Source organism: Narcine bancroftii, chromosome 3, assembly GCF_036971445.1.
Source record: "Narcine bancroftii isolate sNarBan1 chromosome 3, sNarBan1.hap1, whole genome shotgun sequence".
In the NCBI taxonomy this organism is placed as follows: domain Eukaryota; kingdom Metazoa; phylum Chordata; class Chondrichthyes; order Torpediniformes; family Narcinidae; genus Narcine; species Narcine bancroftii.
The window spans coordinates 35118324-35136438 of NC_091471.1; the positions used below are offsets into that span (position 1 = coordinate 35118324).

An 18115-nucleotide genomic window follows, 5' to 3' on the forward strand; every position below is an offset into this window, starting at 1 on the left:
GAGCATTGATGAATACAGAAGAGCAGAAAGATTTAGGAGTAACGGTACATCGTTCCCTGAAGGTAGAAACTCACGTGAATAGGGTGGTGAAGAAGGCTTTTAGTATGCTGGCCTTTATCAATCATTGCATGGAATATAGGAGTTGGGAGGTGATGTTGAGATTGTATAAGACGTTGGTTTGGCCTAATTTGGAGTTCTGTGTACAGTTCTGGTCGCCTAATTATAGGAAGGATATAAACAGAGTGGAGAGAGTGCAGAGAAGGTTTACCAGAATGTTACCTGGGTTTAAGCATCTAGAGTATAGGGAGAGATTGGACAGATTAGGTCTTTATTCTTTGGAGCGTAGAGGTTGAGAGGGGATTTGATAGAAGTATTAAAGATTATGAAAGGGATAGACAGAGTGGATGTGGATAGACTATTTCCGTTAAGAGGAGGAAAGATTAAAACAAGAGGACATGAGTTAAGAATTAAGGGGCAGAGGTTTAGAGGTAACATGAGGGGGAACTTCTTTACTCAGAGAGTGGTAGCCGTGTGGAATGATCTTCCGGGAGAAATAGTGGCGGCGGAGTCAATTGTATTATTTAAGAAAAGGTTGGACAGGTATATGGATGAGAAGAAGATGGAGGGTTATGGGCATTGTGCAGGGAGGTGGGACTAGAAAGGGGTGTTTGGTTCGGTGCGGACTAGAAGGGCCTAATGGCCTGTTTCCGTGCTGTAATTGTTATGTTATGTTATCTAATTATCTAATATTTTGGGACCAATGACCATAACTATTTTAGAACCAACAGAATTATGGAGAAAGATAGGACTGGTCTGCAAGTTAAAGTCCTAAATTGAAGCAGAGGCCAATTTTGAAGGTATTAGCCATGAACTTTCAGAGCTTAATTGGGAGAAGTTTACATGCAATCGGACATCCAGCGAGTGGAGGACTTTTAAAAGCAAAATGGAGAGAGTTCAGAGACTGAAGACAGAGTTGAGGAAATCCTGGTCAGAAAAATAATTGTCATGTTAGATACAGGTAGGATCAAGCAAATCTCTTGAAGAATACAAGAATTGTAGTACATTAAAGAGGGTCATCAGGAGGGCACAAAAGAGGATACAAGATAGTTCCAGTAGACAAGATAAAGGAAAATCAGATTCTACATGTTATTAAAACAAAAATGGTAACTAGGAAAGAAAGTCCCTTTAAGGTCCAATATATTTATATCTATGTGTGGAACCACAGGAAATGGGCAAGGTCTTAAATGAATACATATTATTTACTGTGGAGTTACAAGTGCAGAAGCCATATCCAAAATACAAGAGGTGGTGCTAGCAGGATTAAAGTTCAAGGTGGATAAATCCCTAGGGCTTGAACAAGTGGTGTGGATCCTTAATGAGACAACACTTTTTACATTTTAATCAGTTCTGGTTTCCTGATTATAAAAAGGACATAATTAAGCTGTAAAAAATGTAGAAAAGATTCACAATGATGTTGCTGGGACTGGAGAGCTCAAGTTACAAGAAAAGACTGGATAGGCTAGGACTTTTTTTTCCTGGAGTGCAAGAGGCTGAGGAATGATCTTATATGTGCCTACAAAATCATGAGGGGCATGGATAAGGTAAACAAGTCATGATCTTTTTTGCAGGGTATAGATAGTCTAAAAGTAGAGAGATTTAAAAGGGACCTGAGGGGCATCTTTTTCCACACAGGGGTAGTGTGCACGTGTAACGGGCTTCAGCAGGTGTAGAAGAAGATAGTCCGATTGCTAGGTTCAAAAAACATTTAGTCAGGTAAATGGATAGGAAAGCTTTAATGGGGATATTAGACAAATAGGGTTAGGCAAATTGGTGGACATGAGCAAGTTTGGCTGAATATTCTATGTTGGTTCTATAAAACTCTGTTGTATTTCCAGTAATGCATAGTTACTTTATTTACCTCTTAGACTGACTGAAATTTAATTTGGGTGAAGAAATGTGCAAAACAAACTGGTCAGAAATGGAAGTCTCCTGGTTGGTTACTCAGTATTTTAATTTTGGAGCTATAGGTAATGTGGAGAAGGGGAGGAAAACAGGGTGCGAGTTTTTATTGCTGATAGGAAATACAAATAATACTTCCCAATGGTTCAGTCAAGGTAAGAGATAACCAAGTCACATAGCCTAAAATTCCCAAACTCGAGGAAGTGGAGCACTTCTGTCAAGATGTTACTGTATAAAATCTAGCAATTGCTCTGGTCCCAATATGTCTCTTATTCCTAGTTTTAATCCAGCGACCCTTCCTTAGCTGCTTCCTTTTGGCAGTCTTCAGTGGCAACAATTTTATCCAAAGTGTGAGAAGCAGCACTGTGTCCTTTTTCAATCTCACTAAAGCTTTTCACTCAGTCAGGAGGTACTGTGGAAAATCTTTCTCAAATATACCTACCTACAGAAATTCATCTCCATGTTTGGAAACTGGGATTCTAACCAATGGGCCCATAACTGCATCAATTTCAGTATAGACCAGTTGCAAGCAAAACACAACTTTTCTCATTGTAGCACTGCACCTCAGTCCCCACAAACTTCAAACACTTTGGAGTGCAATTAAACACAGAAACTGTTCAAGTCCACATCAGAACCAAGTTCACCCCAAGCTGCAATATGCAGACAACATTGGCACATACAGTCATTCAACTCATTTACTGACCCACGAGGACGGGCCTTCCACTCAATTTCCGCAGAGTTTCTCAACCAATACCACTGCTCTATTTTGCCATTTGACAATAAAGGTCCTCAATAATTCCTTGAAAAAAATGTAGACCACTTCAAATATTTCAGGTAAATGCTAGCTCATTAAGTGGATTATAAACAGCCAAGGATGCAAGAGCTCAATGAGCACATGAATTGCCAGCACTAAAAGTGGATAGTAACGACGTTAATAAATGGGTTCTTCCTCTTTTTTATATTTTATTTAAAAATTTTAAAACAACAATTACATTTCAATTAATAATGGATTCTATATATAAAAAGAAATACATGTGCTATATAAACTTAATCCCTCCCTTCCTCCCATTAACCCCCTAAAAAGAAAGAAGAGAAGGAAATTATCAAAATAGAAATCCACCACCAGGACGAGTTATAGAGAACTTAAATTTTCAAACCAATATATTGTAAATATGGGGTCCTAAATCCACATCTGATTTCCAAGTAATAGCTACACATTTCCTTGAGACAGCTTAAGCTAAATATAAAAATTCAATTTGGTACAGAGTTAATTTTAAACTAAACATTTTAATATTCCCCAATAAAAATAACATCGGATCCAGCGGGAGTTTTACCTATAATATTTTCTCCAAAAATACTTTAATTTGTATCCATTGCCAGGTTAAATGAAAAATGAAAGAAGGAATCTAGCTCTTTACCACATCTAAAACATAAATCTGATGATATTAAATCATTTTAATTTTTGATGTAAAAAATTATATTGTGCCAATCTATATTTTACATTAATAATTTTAGTTATATTATTGTTACATGTTCTCTAATAATTTTGATCTATTTTTCTATCTAAATCAATTTCCCATCTCAATCTTGATTTATGAATATTTGATTTGTACATTTTCCTTTCAAGTAACTTATAGATTTCTGAAATAAATTTATTTGTACCTCCTTTAATAATCAACATTTCCAATTCAGCCTGTCTAGGTAATCTTAAATTTTGACCGAATTTATCAACTAAAAATGCTTTAACTTGAAAAAAAGGTATTATTTAGGACATTATATTTTTCTTTCACTCGTTGAAAAGAAATAAAATTACCAGCTTCAAAGCAGTCTTCTATTGTTTTAATCCCCATTTGATTCCATATCTTTAAAAATTGATAATTAACAGGAAAGAGTTTGTATTGATATAAAGGTGTTTTTTGAGAAAGCATACATTTTCCATCAATTTCATTGTCTATTTTATTCCATAATTCAATTAAATGTTTCAATATAGGTGGGTCTTTACTGTCATGATAATGAATATGTATGAGATGTACCGGAAGTCACGTGGTATGAGAGAGAGATAAGAACACAAGCAGGAGAACAAAGGAAATGGGAGAATAAAGCCACTGAGAAGTTTACCTGATAAAATTTGTGTTTAATGTTTTATTAACTTCACATTTCGGGCCACAAATGTGACATTGGTGACGAGGATGAAAGAAGCTTGAAGAAAATTAAAGACTAAACAAGATTACAGAGGATTACAGACAACTTCAAGGTGATAAGAATTTTCTCTGTGACTCAGTACTTTTGGGGCTGGAATATTTCCTCATGGCTGGGGCAGACGGTGACTTTCTAACACATAGTGGAATTGCTCATTTTGACCCAACGGGTGATGCAAGCACTGTAAGTGTGAAGTGGAAGGCATGGCTGGAAGAATTTGAATCCTATGCCGACAGTCATGGTCTATTTCTAGATACCGGTACAGTTGAACAAAAAGCACAGAGAAGGGCGTTACTTCTTTTCACTGCTGGACCTGCAGTTCGGGAAACATTTAAGACACTTTTGAATACTGGAAGAAAGGATGAATACCGGAAAGCGGTAGATGCATTAAATGCACACTATGTAGTGACACCGAATGCTACATTTCAACGCCATTTGTTTTGGAGAACGAGACAAGAAGATGGCCAGACAATTGCTCAGTACGTGACAAGACTACGCCAGCTAGCTGTTGGATGCAATTACATGCCAGCTGATTTGGACAACCAATTACTGGATCAAGTCGTACAGCACTGCAGATCAGATAAACTCAGATGACGTCTACTGGACAGAGGTAGTGAGTTGGAACTCACCGATGCTTTAACCATTGCTGCTGCATTAGAGGCTGTTGAAGGGCAATTTCATACCATGACCCTAAAAGACAACTCAAGCCAGCAAATTAAGAGGCTTTCACATCGCCATAATCAGCCAAGATATACGTCGACACAGAACGTGGAGAGTTATCGATGTGGAAACCGAGGTCACTTTGGAAAAGACCCATATTGCCCGGCCAAAGGCAAAGTTTGCAGAAAGTGTGGAGGTAAGGACCACTTTGCAAAGAAGTGCAAAAGCAAGTCCAATGCAGACCAGAAGAGGAAGAGTACAACTTCCAAAGGCAAAGCCTGGGGGAAAGGAAAGTATCCTGGAAAGAAAGATACCATTCGCCAGATAGACGGTGACAATGATGATACCCAGGAGGAACAGAGTTGTTACTAATTTACGTTGAATGAAGTACGTCATGAGAAGGTCCCAGTGATCATTGGTGGAAGTGACAGTTCAGGTCATTGTAGACTCAGGCAGTGTCAGTAATGTGATTGATCGACATTTATGGGAGAAGTTGAAAAGGAAAAAGATCATCTGTACCTCAAAGAAGTGTTCCAAGAAACTGTATCCATACACAGCAACCAAGCCATTGCAGACCATTGGATGTTTTACTGCAACTGTTGAAGCTGGAGATAAGTACACCGAAGCAGAGTTTATGGTCATAGAAGAGAGGGGAGAACCATTGCTGAGTAGAAGCACAGCGCAAGACCTGGCAATACTTCATATTGGAGCTTGTGTCAATTCAATTCAGTCATACGAGGATATGAAGCAAGAATTCTCCGCAGCCTTCCAAGGAGTAGGAAAGCTGAAAGGTCGACAATTGAAGCTAGCGGTAGATGAAACGGTCAAACCCAAGGCACAACCAATGTGCTGAACTCCGTTTGGACTTCGTGGGAAAGTAGAAGCCAAAATTAAAGAATTGATCGAACAAGACATTATTGAACCGGTGGAACATTCGACACAATGGGTCAGCCCAGTAGTGATTGTGCCCAAACCAAAGGGTGACATAAGACTATGTGTTGACATGAGAATGGCCAATGAAGCTATAATTAAAGAACGACACCCTATACCAAAGGTGGAGGAAATACTTCAAGAACTAACTACCAGCAAGATATTCTCAAAAATTGATCTGAAGTGGGGCTATCATCAATTAGAGCTGGATCCAGGTTCCCGAGATGTGACAACATTTGTGACTCACTGTGGATTGTATCGTTACAAGAGACTATCATTTGGAATTAATGCAGCTTCGGAGATCTACCAGTATGAAATCCATCGAGTGATTCAAGGCATTCCTGGAGTTGCCAACATTTCTGACGACATCATAGTCCATGCACCAACGAAGGTAGAGCATGACAAACGGTTGAGGCATGTACTATCTAGACTACAGGAGGCAGGCCTTACCGTGAATGGAAACAAGTGCCAGTTCGGTGTGTCAGAAATGGACTTCATGGGACACAGACTTACAAGGAAAGGACTAAACCCCGCAGAGGCCAAGGTGAAAGCTATTGCAGAGACACGTGCACCTCAGAACGCAACAGAGGTGAGGAGTTTCCTAGGATTGGTCAATTTTTGTGCAAAGTTCATTCCTAATTTCGCTACAGTGGCAGAACCACTAAGGAAACTAACCAGGAAAGGTGTACCATTTCATTTTGGATCTGAGCAGAAGAAAGCGTTCACAGCGCTGAAGCAAAGCCTGACAGATGCAAAAACTCTTGGATATTACGATCCGGCGGCATCAACCAAAGTCATAGCAGATGCCAGCCCGGTTGGTTTAGGAGCCGTGTTGGTCCAGATGCATGATGGAGGACCAAGAATCATTGTCTATGCCAGCAGATCGTTATCAGATGTGGAAAGAAGATACTCTCAGACAGAGAAAGAAGCACTCGGACTTGTATGGGTCTGTGAGAGGTTCCATGCATATTTATACGGCATTGAATTTGAACTCATCACAGATCATAAGCCATTAGAGGTGATCTATGCACCTAGATCCAAACCATGTGCCAGAATAGAGAGATGGGTACTCAGACTACAACCCTACAAATATAAAGTAATCCACATTGCAGGGAAAGCAAACATTGCTGATCCGCTGTCCAGATTGATGAAGGATGGATGTCCACAATCCAAATCAAAATTGGGAACAGAAACAGAGAGCTTTGTACGCTTCGTAGCTATTCAGGCGACACCGAAAGCTGTGACTACGAAGGAAGTCGAGAGAGAATCCGAACTTGATCCAGAACTCATGGAAGTAAGAGAATGCATACAGAGTGGACAATGGGACAAGTGTACTCACAAGGCTTACATTCCCATTAGAGACGAACTTTGTTGCATCGGACAGTGTGTATTGAGAGGTTACAGATTGGTGATACCACAAAGATTGAGACCGAAGATTGTATCCTTAGCGCATGAAGGACACCTAGGTATTGTTGGTACCAAGCAAAACCTCAGAACCAAGGTATGGTGGCCAGGTTGTGATAAAGACACAGAGAGATTTGTTAAAACTTGTCACGGATGTCAAATCACAAGTAGGAGTAATCCGCCAGAACCGATCTGGAGTACGCAACTTCCGACAGGACCATGGATCGACGTAGCTGTTGATTTTCTTGGACCTTTACCAACGGGTGAATCAATTATGGTAGTGATAGATTACTACAGCAGATACTATGAGTATGTGGTGTTGAAGTCCACAACCACTGAAAAAACAATACAAGCATTAGCAGAGATATTCGCAAGATATGGATTACCTGTTACATTATGCTCTGACAATGGTCCACAATTCATTTCAGAGACATTTGCAGAATACATGAGGACCACAGGTATCCACCATCATAAAGTAACTCCGAAATGGCCGCAAGCCAACGGAGAAGTAGAGAGACAAAATCAGTCCATTGAAAAACGATTGAGGATTGCATACGCAGAAGGACAAAATTGGCGAGAAGCATTGCTATCTTATGTGGCTGTCTATCGAGCAACGCCTCATGCAACCACTGGAAAAAGTCCTGCAGAAGCATTTTTTGGGAGAAAAATCCGCACAAAAATGCCAGAAATAAAGGAAATCCGACACGACCAGGAGATGAGGGACCACGATGCTGAAAAGAAAGGTGCAGCAAAGCTGTACACAGATTCGAAACGTGGAGCCAAGTACTCAGACATCATGCCAGGAGATAATGTTCTAGTGAGGCATGAAACTGGTGGTAAGCTAGACACACCTTATTACCATCAACCCTATACTGTCGTATCCAGAAGTGGCAGTATGGTGACAGTCAAGTCTCCGACTGGAGTCCTGTATAAGAGAAATGTCTCAGGTGTAAAAAGGTACCAGTGCAGAGATACATCGAGTGAAGAGGTTGAAAGGCCAATACGAGATGCTGAAACTGAGAGACCTGATGATGTTCTAGAGGCAGTTACCAGCACTCCTGATGAAGTGACTAGAGCGCCAGAAACACCCGAAGCCGAGGCGAGCAGTATTTCCGACGCCGAGAGTGAACAACCGAGAAGCGACGACAATATCGCAGGCAGGCTGAAACAAAACCGGAAAGTGCCCAAACGATACGAAGACTTTGTGCCATAGTTTTAATAAGAACTTTGGGACAGTATTTTAATCTTATATCATAAAGTGCATGTATGAGAGCTGTAGGAAGTAAATTTTATGTAGTTGAGTTATAGTATTACCATTAGTTACGATGTTTGTATGTTTCCGAGGGATATTGGTAAGTGAAGGTAAAGTTTATTTCTGATTAAATGAGGGATGTCATGATAATGAATATGTATGAGATGTACCGGAAGTCACGTGGTATGAGAGAGAGATAAGAATACAAGCAGGAGAACAAAGGAAACGGGAGAATAAAGCCACTGAGAAGTTTACCTGATAAAATTTGTGTTTAATGTTTTATTAACTTCACATTTCGGGCCACAAATGTGACATTTACTACCAATTAATTATTTTGTATTCCATTTATAAATCCTTGTACAAATTTTTAATTTATTTTAGTTAGTTCTAACTTAGCCCACGCTAAAGATTTATCTAAATTAAACATTTCATTAATGAATTTGAATTGAGCAGCTTTATAATAATTTTGAAAATGTGGAAGTTGTAAACCACATAATTCAATTTCCAAGTTAATTTCTCCAGGCATACTCTTACATTTTCCCTTTCCACAAAAAATTCCTAATAATTAAGATTAAATCTTTAATTTTTTTGGCGGTATATTACAAGGAATAATTGAAAAAGATATTGAATCCTTGGAAAAATATTCATTTTAATACAATTCACCTCTACCTTGTTGGAATCTAGGGGTTAAAACAGTATGAAATAAATGATTAATTAATAAGTGTATATTTACTGCATGGTTCAGGGAAAAAGGAATGTGATTAAGTGGCAATCACAGCAGGGAGCAAAGTTGGCTGAACAAAATTGTCTCTCCAAAATACAGGGAGAGGAAATGCATAAAACAATTTAGGAGGAATGCTCAAACTAAATGAGGTGGTGAGTAGCACAGGAGACACAGGCCAGATCAGAACAAAGAATGGCCTGTAAGAAACAAAGGGAATGGAAAACAAGTCTAGGAGGAAGATTAAGGCAGGAGGAGGTGTTAAAGAGAACAGCAGAAATTGGCAGGACAAGAACAGAATGGTGATTAGAGATATCTGGGGATGAATTAATTTCTGATCAACACAACGGGATAGTCTGGCCTGGAGGATTAAGATGGGAGTGCTACACCCCAGATATCTGCAAAACAGGAGATGACTTGTGATAACCCTTATGCAAAAAGATCTAGCAAAGGAAGCCAACTTTTGTTCTGTATGATAAGGTTGACCTATATAAACTGAACCAACTGGACAATAGGGGTCAGTCTTGGGGAGTAGCTCACTGTGCAGGTGACCTATGAACTAATGAGTGACCCAGAGCTCTGTTAAGTTTTATTCTTGTGCTGTGTAATAAATTGACTGTTGAACCGAATACCTTCTCCTATCACTTCATTCAAAGAACGCGCTGGACTCAGACTACACATAGACTAAATTAAGAGTAAGTTAAAGCCAGAGTCCGACAACCTATTAAGGTTATAAGTAAATTGATCAATCTATTTAAATCCTCTTTAATTTTATTAAATAATGGTAAAAATTCAACCCATTCTCTTTTTCAATTAAATGAGTCTCTTGTAAAAAAAAGCAATATCAACTTTCAATTTTTTAATACAAGCTAAGATCTTTTTTCTCTTGACTGTATTTAATTCACACGAGGACCCATTCACATCTAAACAATACATTTAATTTCAAGCCATTTTAAATCACTTCACTGCCAGGCAGCAGAAAGTATTCTCTTACTTAAATTATCCTCTAATTGTTCATACTTTCAGCAGTGGGTTCATTGCGAACAATACAATTGGTAGGAAGGATAGAAAAAAATACCTCTTGATCCCGCCATAAACCCAAGTATAAGGGCCTTTTCTGGACGTGTGACTTTATTTGCAGTCTTGAACATTTCTTGGGCTGCATATATTTGGTCTCTCTGCAAGAGGTGAATAAACAGGTGAGAATAAATATAAAGAAAATCACAAAGCAATGAACAGCAAGGAAATATAAGAAATGCTAGATTAAAAAAATGAGCAAAATTAACATTCATCCTCTGTTAATTTAAGAGCCATGATATAAAGAGAAATAATTGATGAATGATCAATCTCTTGGATAGCGTAGGGGATGTAATGGTGGGCATTCCTAATTATTTAAGTCCACAAAGAAAGATTTTCTAAAATACACTCATCTCCAAAAGCTGGCTTCTGTCATCTCCATTTCTGTTCAGGTTTCACTGTACCAACATAAATTAAATTTAAACTAGGTCCTAAAAGCATTGAGGAGCCTAATTTAAATACCTGTATATCAATAAACTGCCTTTTAAATATAGGGTACACAAAACTCATGTTCTAATTCTCCTAACTCACGTCTAAGTGCCAGCAGATTTAGACATGGCAAGTTGAAACTACACTTCCTGATATTTTCAACTTTCTCTTTTGTGGGACGTACCATCCTTATTACTATCGATTGCTTTCAATTCACCCTCCTTTCCCTTCTACCGCTGATTAATGTCAATTATTTTTTTTTATTTAGAGAATCCAATTCTCTTTTTTATAAAGGTATCCTTTCTGGATTCTACAGTTACCTGGGGTATTGTTATGTTTATACTTTAAATCTTAATTTAACATCAATAACATAAATCAGGAAAATAAGACAACCTTTCATATTTCAAATGATAATTTTACACATATTTGGTTCTCTAAAGTTGCCACCCATCTAGTGTTATTTCATAATAAGAAATCTCTGATGATCCTTGTCCCAAGCTTTTCCACTTGGATCACCAGGTAATGTTTGCTGCACTTGTTTCCCACTCACTGGTTCATAGGAGAATGTATTATAATACTGTGTGGATTCTTCAAAAAAAGGTGAATGAAAAGTGAATTGGGGGCATAAATAGACACAACATGCAATAGTCTAGAAAATGAGTTAGCCTAGCATCAAAGTAACAAGAATACGGGATCAATAGTTTTACAATGTGACAGATAATCTCCCAACCATCTCAAAACATTGACTATGCAGCCACAACCCCACAAGACTTTAAATCTTCCACTGAAGAAACAGGACCACAGTTTTCCCAGACACCTGGGGCACATGCTCCAGAGGTCAGGAATCTCTAATCTCATTCTATTTTTGTTCAAACAGGAGCAATCCCATCATCCCTCAGCTTCCTTTCTTTTGGCAATAACATGTCTATTTTACAAACTACTCTTAATAATTCAATCCTTCAATTATGCATCATTGAGCATAAAACTGTAAATGATGAAATCAGAAATAAAAACAGAATATTGGAAGCACTCAACAAGTCAATGGCCATCATTAGGCAAAAAGGTAGTGGATGATTTGGGTCAAGGACACTTAACTAAAACTGGAAGAGTGAGAACTTGAACATGTTTTTAAGTTGCAGTTGAGTTGGAGAGAACCAAGTGAATGTTTGTGATAGGGTGTAGACCTAATTGTTTCTATGACAATCTTAACAACTTGTGGAAACAAAGACACAGCATGATCAATTGGATTTAGATCAGGTGGCTGACTTGGCCTTCAAGAATTTTCCAGTTTTTAGCTTTGAAAAACTAACAGTGCTACTATGTTTGGGATCATTGCCTTGCTGTAGGATGAAGCAATTGCTTGAACTTGGGCAGATGTTCCTATACACCTCAGAATTCATTTTGATTCTGCCATCAGCAGTTACATCATCAATGAAGATAAGTGCATCTATAGCTGTGGCAGCCAGACATGCCCATGCCATAAAACCCCCATCATGTTTCACAGATAAGGTGGTATGTTTTGGATCTTGGTTAGTTCATTTACAGCTCCATACTTTGCTCTTGCCATCACTCTAATGCAGGTTAATCTTGGTCTCATCTGTCAAAAATACCTTCTTTCCAGAATTTTGCAGGCACTTTTAAATACTTCTTGGCAAACTATAATCTGGCCATCCTGTTTCTGTGGCTAACTAGTGGTTTGCATCTTGCAGTGTAGCCTCTGTATTTTTGTTAATGAAGGCTTCTGTGGACAGTAGCCATTGACACATCCACACCTGCCTCCTGAAGAGTGTTTTTAATCTGCCAGACATGCGTTTGGGGATTTTTCTTCATTATAATGAGAATTCTTCTGTCATCACCATACCTTGGTGATTACTGAGCTCACCAGTTTTATTCTGGTTTTTCTGTCTCAATGTTTTCTTTGACTTCCATTGGCACAACTCAGGTCCTCATGATGAAAAACGGTAACTACAGATTCCAAAGGTGATCAAAAGTTTAGAAGCAGGCCTAGCACTCCTCTACCTGCACCAATGAAGCAATTAAACATACCCGAGTACTCACAAACACCTGTGAAGCTAAATGTCTCAAACATTTATGATGTTCTGAAATGCAGGAACTATATATAAAAACTATGGTCAAACCAAAATGCACACAAATATTTTTGAATAAGATCTGGAATGTGAATTTTTCACATGTGAACTGTTTGATTACAAATTTAAAACTGTGGCACCAAGGGGCAAATAAAGGAAAAAAGTGTCTTTGTCCCAAACATTATGGAGGGAAATGTAGCATGGAAAATAAATATCAATCTTACTTTGGAATTCTAGAGAAAGAGGAAACACTCATAGAAACATAGACATAGAAGATAGGAGCAGGAGTAGGTCATTCGACCCTTCGAGCCTGCTCTGCCATTCAACGAGATCATGGCTGATCTTAAAGTTCAGTACCCCGTCCCTGCCTTCTCTCCGTAACCTTTAATACCCTTATGCTGAAGAAATATATCTAATTCCCTCTTAAATATATTTAATGAACCTGCCTCTACTGCCCTCTGTGGCAATGAATTCCACAGGTTCGCCACCCTCTGGGTCAAGAAATTCCTCCTCATCTCGGTCCTAAATGGTTTGCCATGGCCCCGGGTTCTGGATTTTCCCATCATTGGAAACGTCCCATCTGCATCCATTCTGTCCAGTCCTGACAGAATTTTATAGGTCTCTATGAGATCCTCTCTCAATCTTCTAAACTCCAGCGAGTACAATCCCAATTTGCGCAATCTTTCCTCATAAGTCATTCCTGCCATTCCAGGCATTAGCCTGGTGAATCGCCTCTGCACCCCCTCCATTGCAAGAACATCCTTCCTTCGATAAGGTGACCAAAACTGCACACAATACTCCAGGTGGGGTCTCACCAAGGCCCTGTACAGCTGCAGTAAGGTATCCTTGTTCCTAGACTCAAACCCTCTTGATATGAAGGCCAACATACCATTTGCCTTTTTAACCGCCTGCTGTACCTGCATGCTCGCCTTCAGAGACTGGTGTGCAAGTACCCCTAGGTCTCTCTGCACTTCCCCATCTCTTAATCTATTGCCATTCAAATAGTAATCTGCCCTCCGGTTTGTATTACCAAAGTGGATAACCTCCCATTTATCCACATTGTAGTGCATTTGCCATGGATCTGCCCAGTCCCTCAATTGATCCAAATCACACTGGAGCTTCCTGACTCCCTCTTCCGTGCACACAACCCCTCCTAGCTTAGTGTCATCTGCAAATTTGGAGATAGTACATCCAATCCCCTCATCCAGATCATTAATGTCAATTGTGAACAGCTGGGGTCCCAGTACAGATCCCTGTGGCACCCCACTGCCTGCCACTCAGAAAACGCGCCATTTTGAACAAGTGACTGAAAATGAAATTCATATGCCAAGTTGAAAACCCATTCCCTCAACAAAATCTCCCAATATTCCTCAGAATATTCTATGTTTGCAACTCAGAGGAAATGCAGACTCACACAGACATCTAACAAACCTGGACTGAATGCTGCAGCAGTGAGGCGTTTTCAGTTTCTTTGTCAGATGGACAATATATCAGGTAGAGACCAAACTTTTAAATACATTTTTACTTCAGACATCAGGGTCCCTGTATTTCCTACTTACGGTGAGCGAAAGGCTCTTGCGAGGTTGCTGCTGTGGTTGTGTCTGTTGCTGCGCTTGCTGCTGAGGCTGTGACTGTTGTTGTACAGGTGTTGTTTGTGCTGTCGCAGTGACAGGCACGGTATTCGGGGCAGTGGTGGTTGAGGTAGATGATGTTGTTGAACTGCTGTTATAAATTGGGGTTCTTTGTTTGAACTGGCCAGGTAGACCAGAGGTAGGAGCTGTTGGCTCTTCTGAGAGTCTATTTGCCTGGAGAGCCTCCCGGACTGATCCGACTGTGTTAGCTGCACAGGGAAGAGTAAAGAATGTGTGACTCCCATCTGCCATTTTTAATAACTATGTATCACTAAATTACTACTTCTATATTTTGTTATTTGTTGAAGAATTTCAGATCTAATTATTGGTCCTATCAACACAAGCAGACTGCGGGCAAAGGACTCACACCAGGCTGCGGAATGCTGAAGACTGGCTCGAGACTGGTTGAAGGGGTACCAGGTATTGGAATCGGGATGCGAGAGGGTGCTGGTGGCTTCCTGATTGTGTCAGAGAAGTGCCTCAGGAACTTGGGTTGCTGACGGTTGTTGAAGGCTGTGGCTTCGGAGGCTGTGGAAGTGTGGGAGGCAAATCCATGGACATTCAATGACCCTGGCGGGGGGGAGCGGGGGGGGATCTTATCTTTCTGTCTGTCTATAAGGGACACTGGGAAATTTTTGCTGATAGTCAATCTTTGTTTGCCTTTGAGTATACTGAAGGAAATTATGTTTAATATCACATTTTCTGTTTTATTACATGACAATAAAATAATCTTGAAGGATAAATATAGTCATCACCCATCATTTTATTCCCTTCACAGCCTTAGACTTCTGCTTGGAAATTGACAACATGAAAACCTGCCATTCAGCTCATATGATCGATATCAGTGTTTTTGCACCACCCGTGCCTCCCTAAATGTGCTATTTTACCACAATATATACTACATTATTCTTCACAACTTCAAAATGCATCTAATATCTGTGTGATAATAAGTTCCTTTCTCATCACTCCAAAGGGGAAGATGTTTCACTGAATTTGGATTTATTAGTGAATCTGAATAAAGATCATTGTGTCTCACACCACAAATGAAAATCTTCTGTCTTGATTCAGCACAGTAGCTTCTATTTGTGGGTACGATTCACAAGATATGCACAACAAACCAATTCGGAGAAGTGAATGATATTAGTGAAATAATTTTATCCTAAACAATTTCCATTACGATCAAGTTAGGCATTTAATAAGGAGTATGTCAGAAGACAAGCAAGTTTAATTCCAGACTTAGCTTCAAAGACTACTGTAATTGTTGTTATTTGAGGATCAAATATATTTAGAAATTAGTGTTGCACCCCATCAAAAAAAAACCCAAGCATCACAGCATCCTTCAAGTCTGCTGGCATTTACCTTGTGGAGTTTCAGTGGTGGAAATATAGGAGGATGACGGCACCATACTTGGTGTCGCGGGTAAGTAACTGGTAGATGGTAGTGCACCGTCATTACTCAAAGCACCAAGTTTCTGAAGAAAACATACAAGGAATATGTAAGGAAATATCAACTTTTAAAGAGTACAACATTTCTGAACAAAATTAGACCCATATTATGCATACATGGGCATTTTTCAAAAGTAGGGCCAAACTTTAAAAGCACGATAGATCACCATGGATTCTTACAAATTTTTCAAAGAGCTATTTAATTGAATAAACTGGAATTTACCTGCAAGAAAGAAAATACAATTAAAGCAATGGCCCCTTGTTTTACAACAGACGGGCTCAACTCCCAGAATAGTCTGGAGTTCTTTTAACGTTTTAAAGTTCATTTCACTGTAAAAGTAAGAATTATTTTTAAAGTAAGAAATTTAATGAGCTTGATGTTTAGAAGAAACAATCATCAATTTTCATGCAGCTGGAGTCTGATTAAACAGTCCCAAAACATTAAGCAAATAATTTAGAATCTCCTATTTTTAATAAATTCTTCATTATAAGTCAGAAGGTTAACAAGTTCCTGCTTCCCTGATACTCTTCAATTTACCTGTGTAGAGACCAGACCCACAGCATAATCTGGTGTGACACTATCAACAACCATTTCTTCTTTGGCTGGTTTTTCGGCAACTTCTGCATCTATATTTAAAGAAGAAAATTTAGAAAACTGGTTGAAGTACTTAAGCTAACTTCAGGAAGCAAAAAGGATACATTGACAGGAGGGTCTCAGATTCATTATCGTAAAAGGAAAGCCCATAAAATCATTGCACTAACTGCTACACTGTATTAACATGCAACTCAATGTCCAATTTTATTTGATAGCGCTACAATAATATCCCTCACTTGAACAATTTATATTTATCTAATGTGTTAAATGCAACAAAACATATACAGGTAGTCCACAATTTACGACCGAATTCCATTCTGACCGATCGGTTGTATCTTGAAATAAACGCAAGTCAAAAATTCACTGTATCCATTTTATTGTTCATCAAATACAAAATGGTGGACATCAAGGCCAGCTCTCGCAAGAGGTTGGCCTCCCCTGCCATAGCTGCTGTTTTCAAAGAGAGGCCCCTATTTTCACCACAAAAGTGTAATTTTTTTATTTACATATATTTTTTCTTTATTTTTAAAAAAATTATACAGTATACTTTTCGGTTGTATGTATAGGTGGTCATAAGTCACGTGGGTCATAAGTTGAGGACTACCTGTATTCGTGGGAGAGGAGAGGAGCTACAAACGGGAGAGAGGTGAGTCAGGTTAGTGTTTAAAAAGTGTTAGAAAGGCCACTGAAGGATTAAGCAGATTGTTGATTTGTGGGAATGAGTAATTAAGATAATTGGCAGGGTCAAATAAAGGGAAGGGTAGCTAAAGAGGAGTGGCCAGTGAGGGAGTGGCACAGGATAGGAGTGGACTATTGAGGCTTTGGCTCGAGAGGCTGAGGAAGAGCTTACTCCCAGAGAGAGGTAGGGGTGGTGTTTCTTTAACAAATTTAATTAACTGGAGTAATAAACGGAGGCAGTGTTTAGGACAGTCTAGTGTTCCAGTTGTGGGAAGTCAGGGATGACTACAACTGCAAAGGGGCATCCAGCTGCAGCTCTGAAAAAAACAAGTTAGTGAGCTGGATGAACTGTGGATCTTGAGGAAGGTAAAAGTAGTGATAGACAGGAGTTTCACCCCTAAAAGTTAGGAGACAGGTAACTGGATGACTGTCAGGAGAGGGAAGAGGAAAGAGGAAGAGTCAGACAGTGCAGAGCACCCCTGTGGCAGTTCCCCTCAACAAGTATACAGTTTTAGATACTGTCGGGGGAGGGGGGGAGCAACCTACCAGGGAAAAGTCGAGGTGGTGATGTATGTGGAACAGAGGCTGGGCCCCCAGTTCAGAAAGGAAGGGGGAAGGAGAGAGATGGTGATTGGGGACAAGTGGATAGGAGGTTCTTTGAATGAGTTCGAGGCTCCCAAATGGTATGTTGTCTCCTTGGTGCCAGGGTCAGGGAAGTCTCTGATCACGTTCATAGCATTCTAGAGGGGGAGGGCGAGCAGCTGGATGTTTGGGGACCGATAACATAGATAGGATTGTGTATGAAATCCTGAAGAGGGAACATAAAGAATTAGGAAGGAAGTTAAAAAGCAGGACCTCAGGATGGCAATCTCAGGATTGCTGTTTGTGCTACATGTCAGAGATGGTAGGAACAGGAATTTGTGGCAGATGAATGCGTGACTGAAGAGTTGGTGCAAGGAACAGGGGTTCAGATTTCTGGATCTTTGGGATTTCTTCTGGGGAAGGCCTGACCTGTACAAAAAGAACAGGTCAGACAGGCTGCACCTCA

At 39.6% G+C, this 18115-nt stretch overlaps 1 protein-coding gene across 1 annotated transcript in view; it reads right to left on the bottom strand.

The window, feature by feature from the left end:
- nelfa (negative elongation factor complex member A) overlaps window positions 1-18115 on the bottom strand; it is a 107277-nt gene that overhangs the window by 12088 nt on the left and 77074 nt on the right. Inside the window, exons 7-10 of the mRNA XM_069923775.1 lie at window positions 16333-16421; window positions 15709-15820; window positions 14278-14558; window positions 10204-10303 (exon numbers count right to left, since the gene is read on the bottom strand). Coding sequence (XP_069779876.1) covers window positions 10204-10303; window positions 14278-14558; window positions 15709-15820; window positions 16333-16421 — 582 coding nt within the window. The remainder of the gene's footprint in view (window positions 1-10203; window positions 10304-14277; window positions 14559-15708; window positions 15821-16332; window positions 16422-18115) is intronic.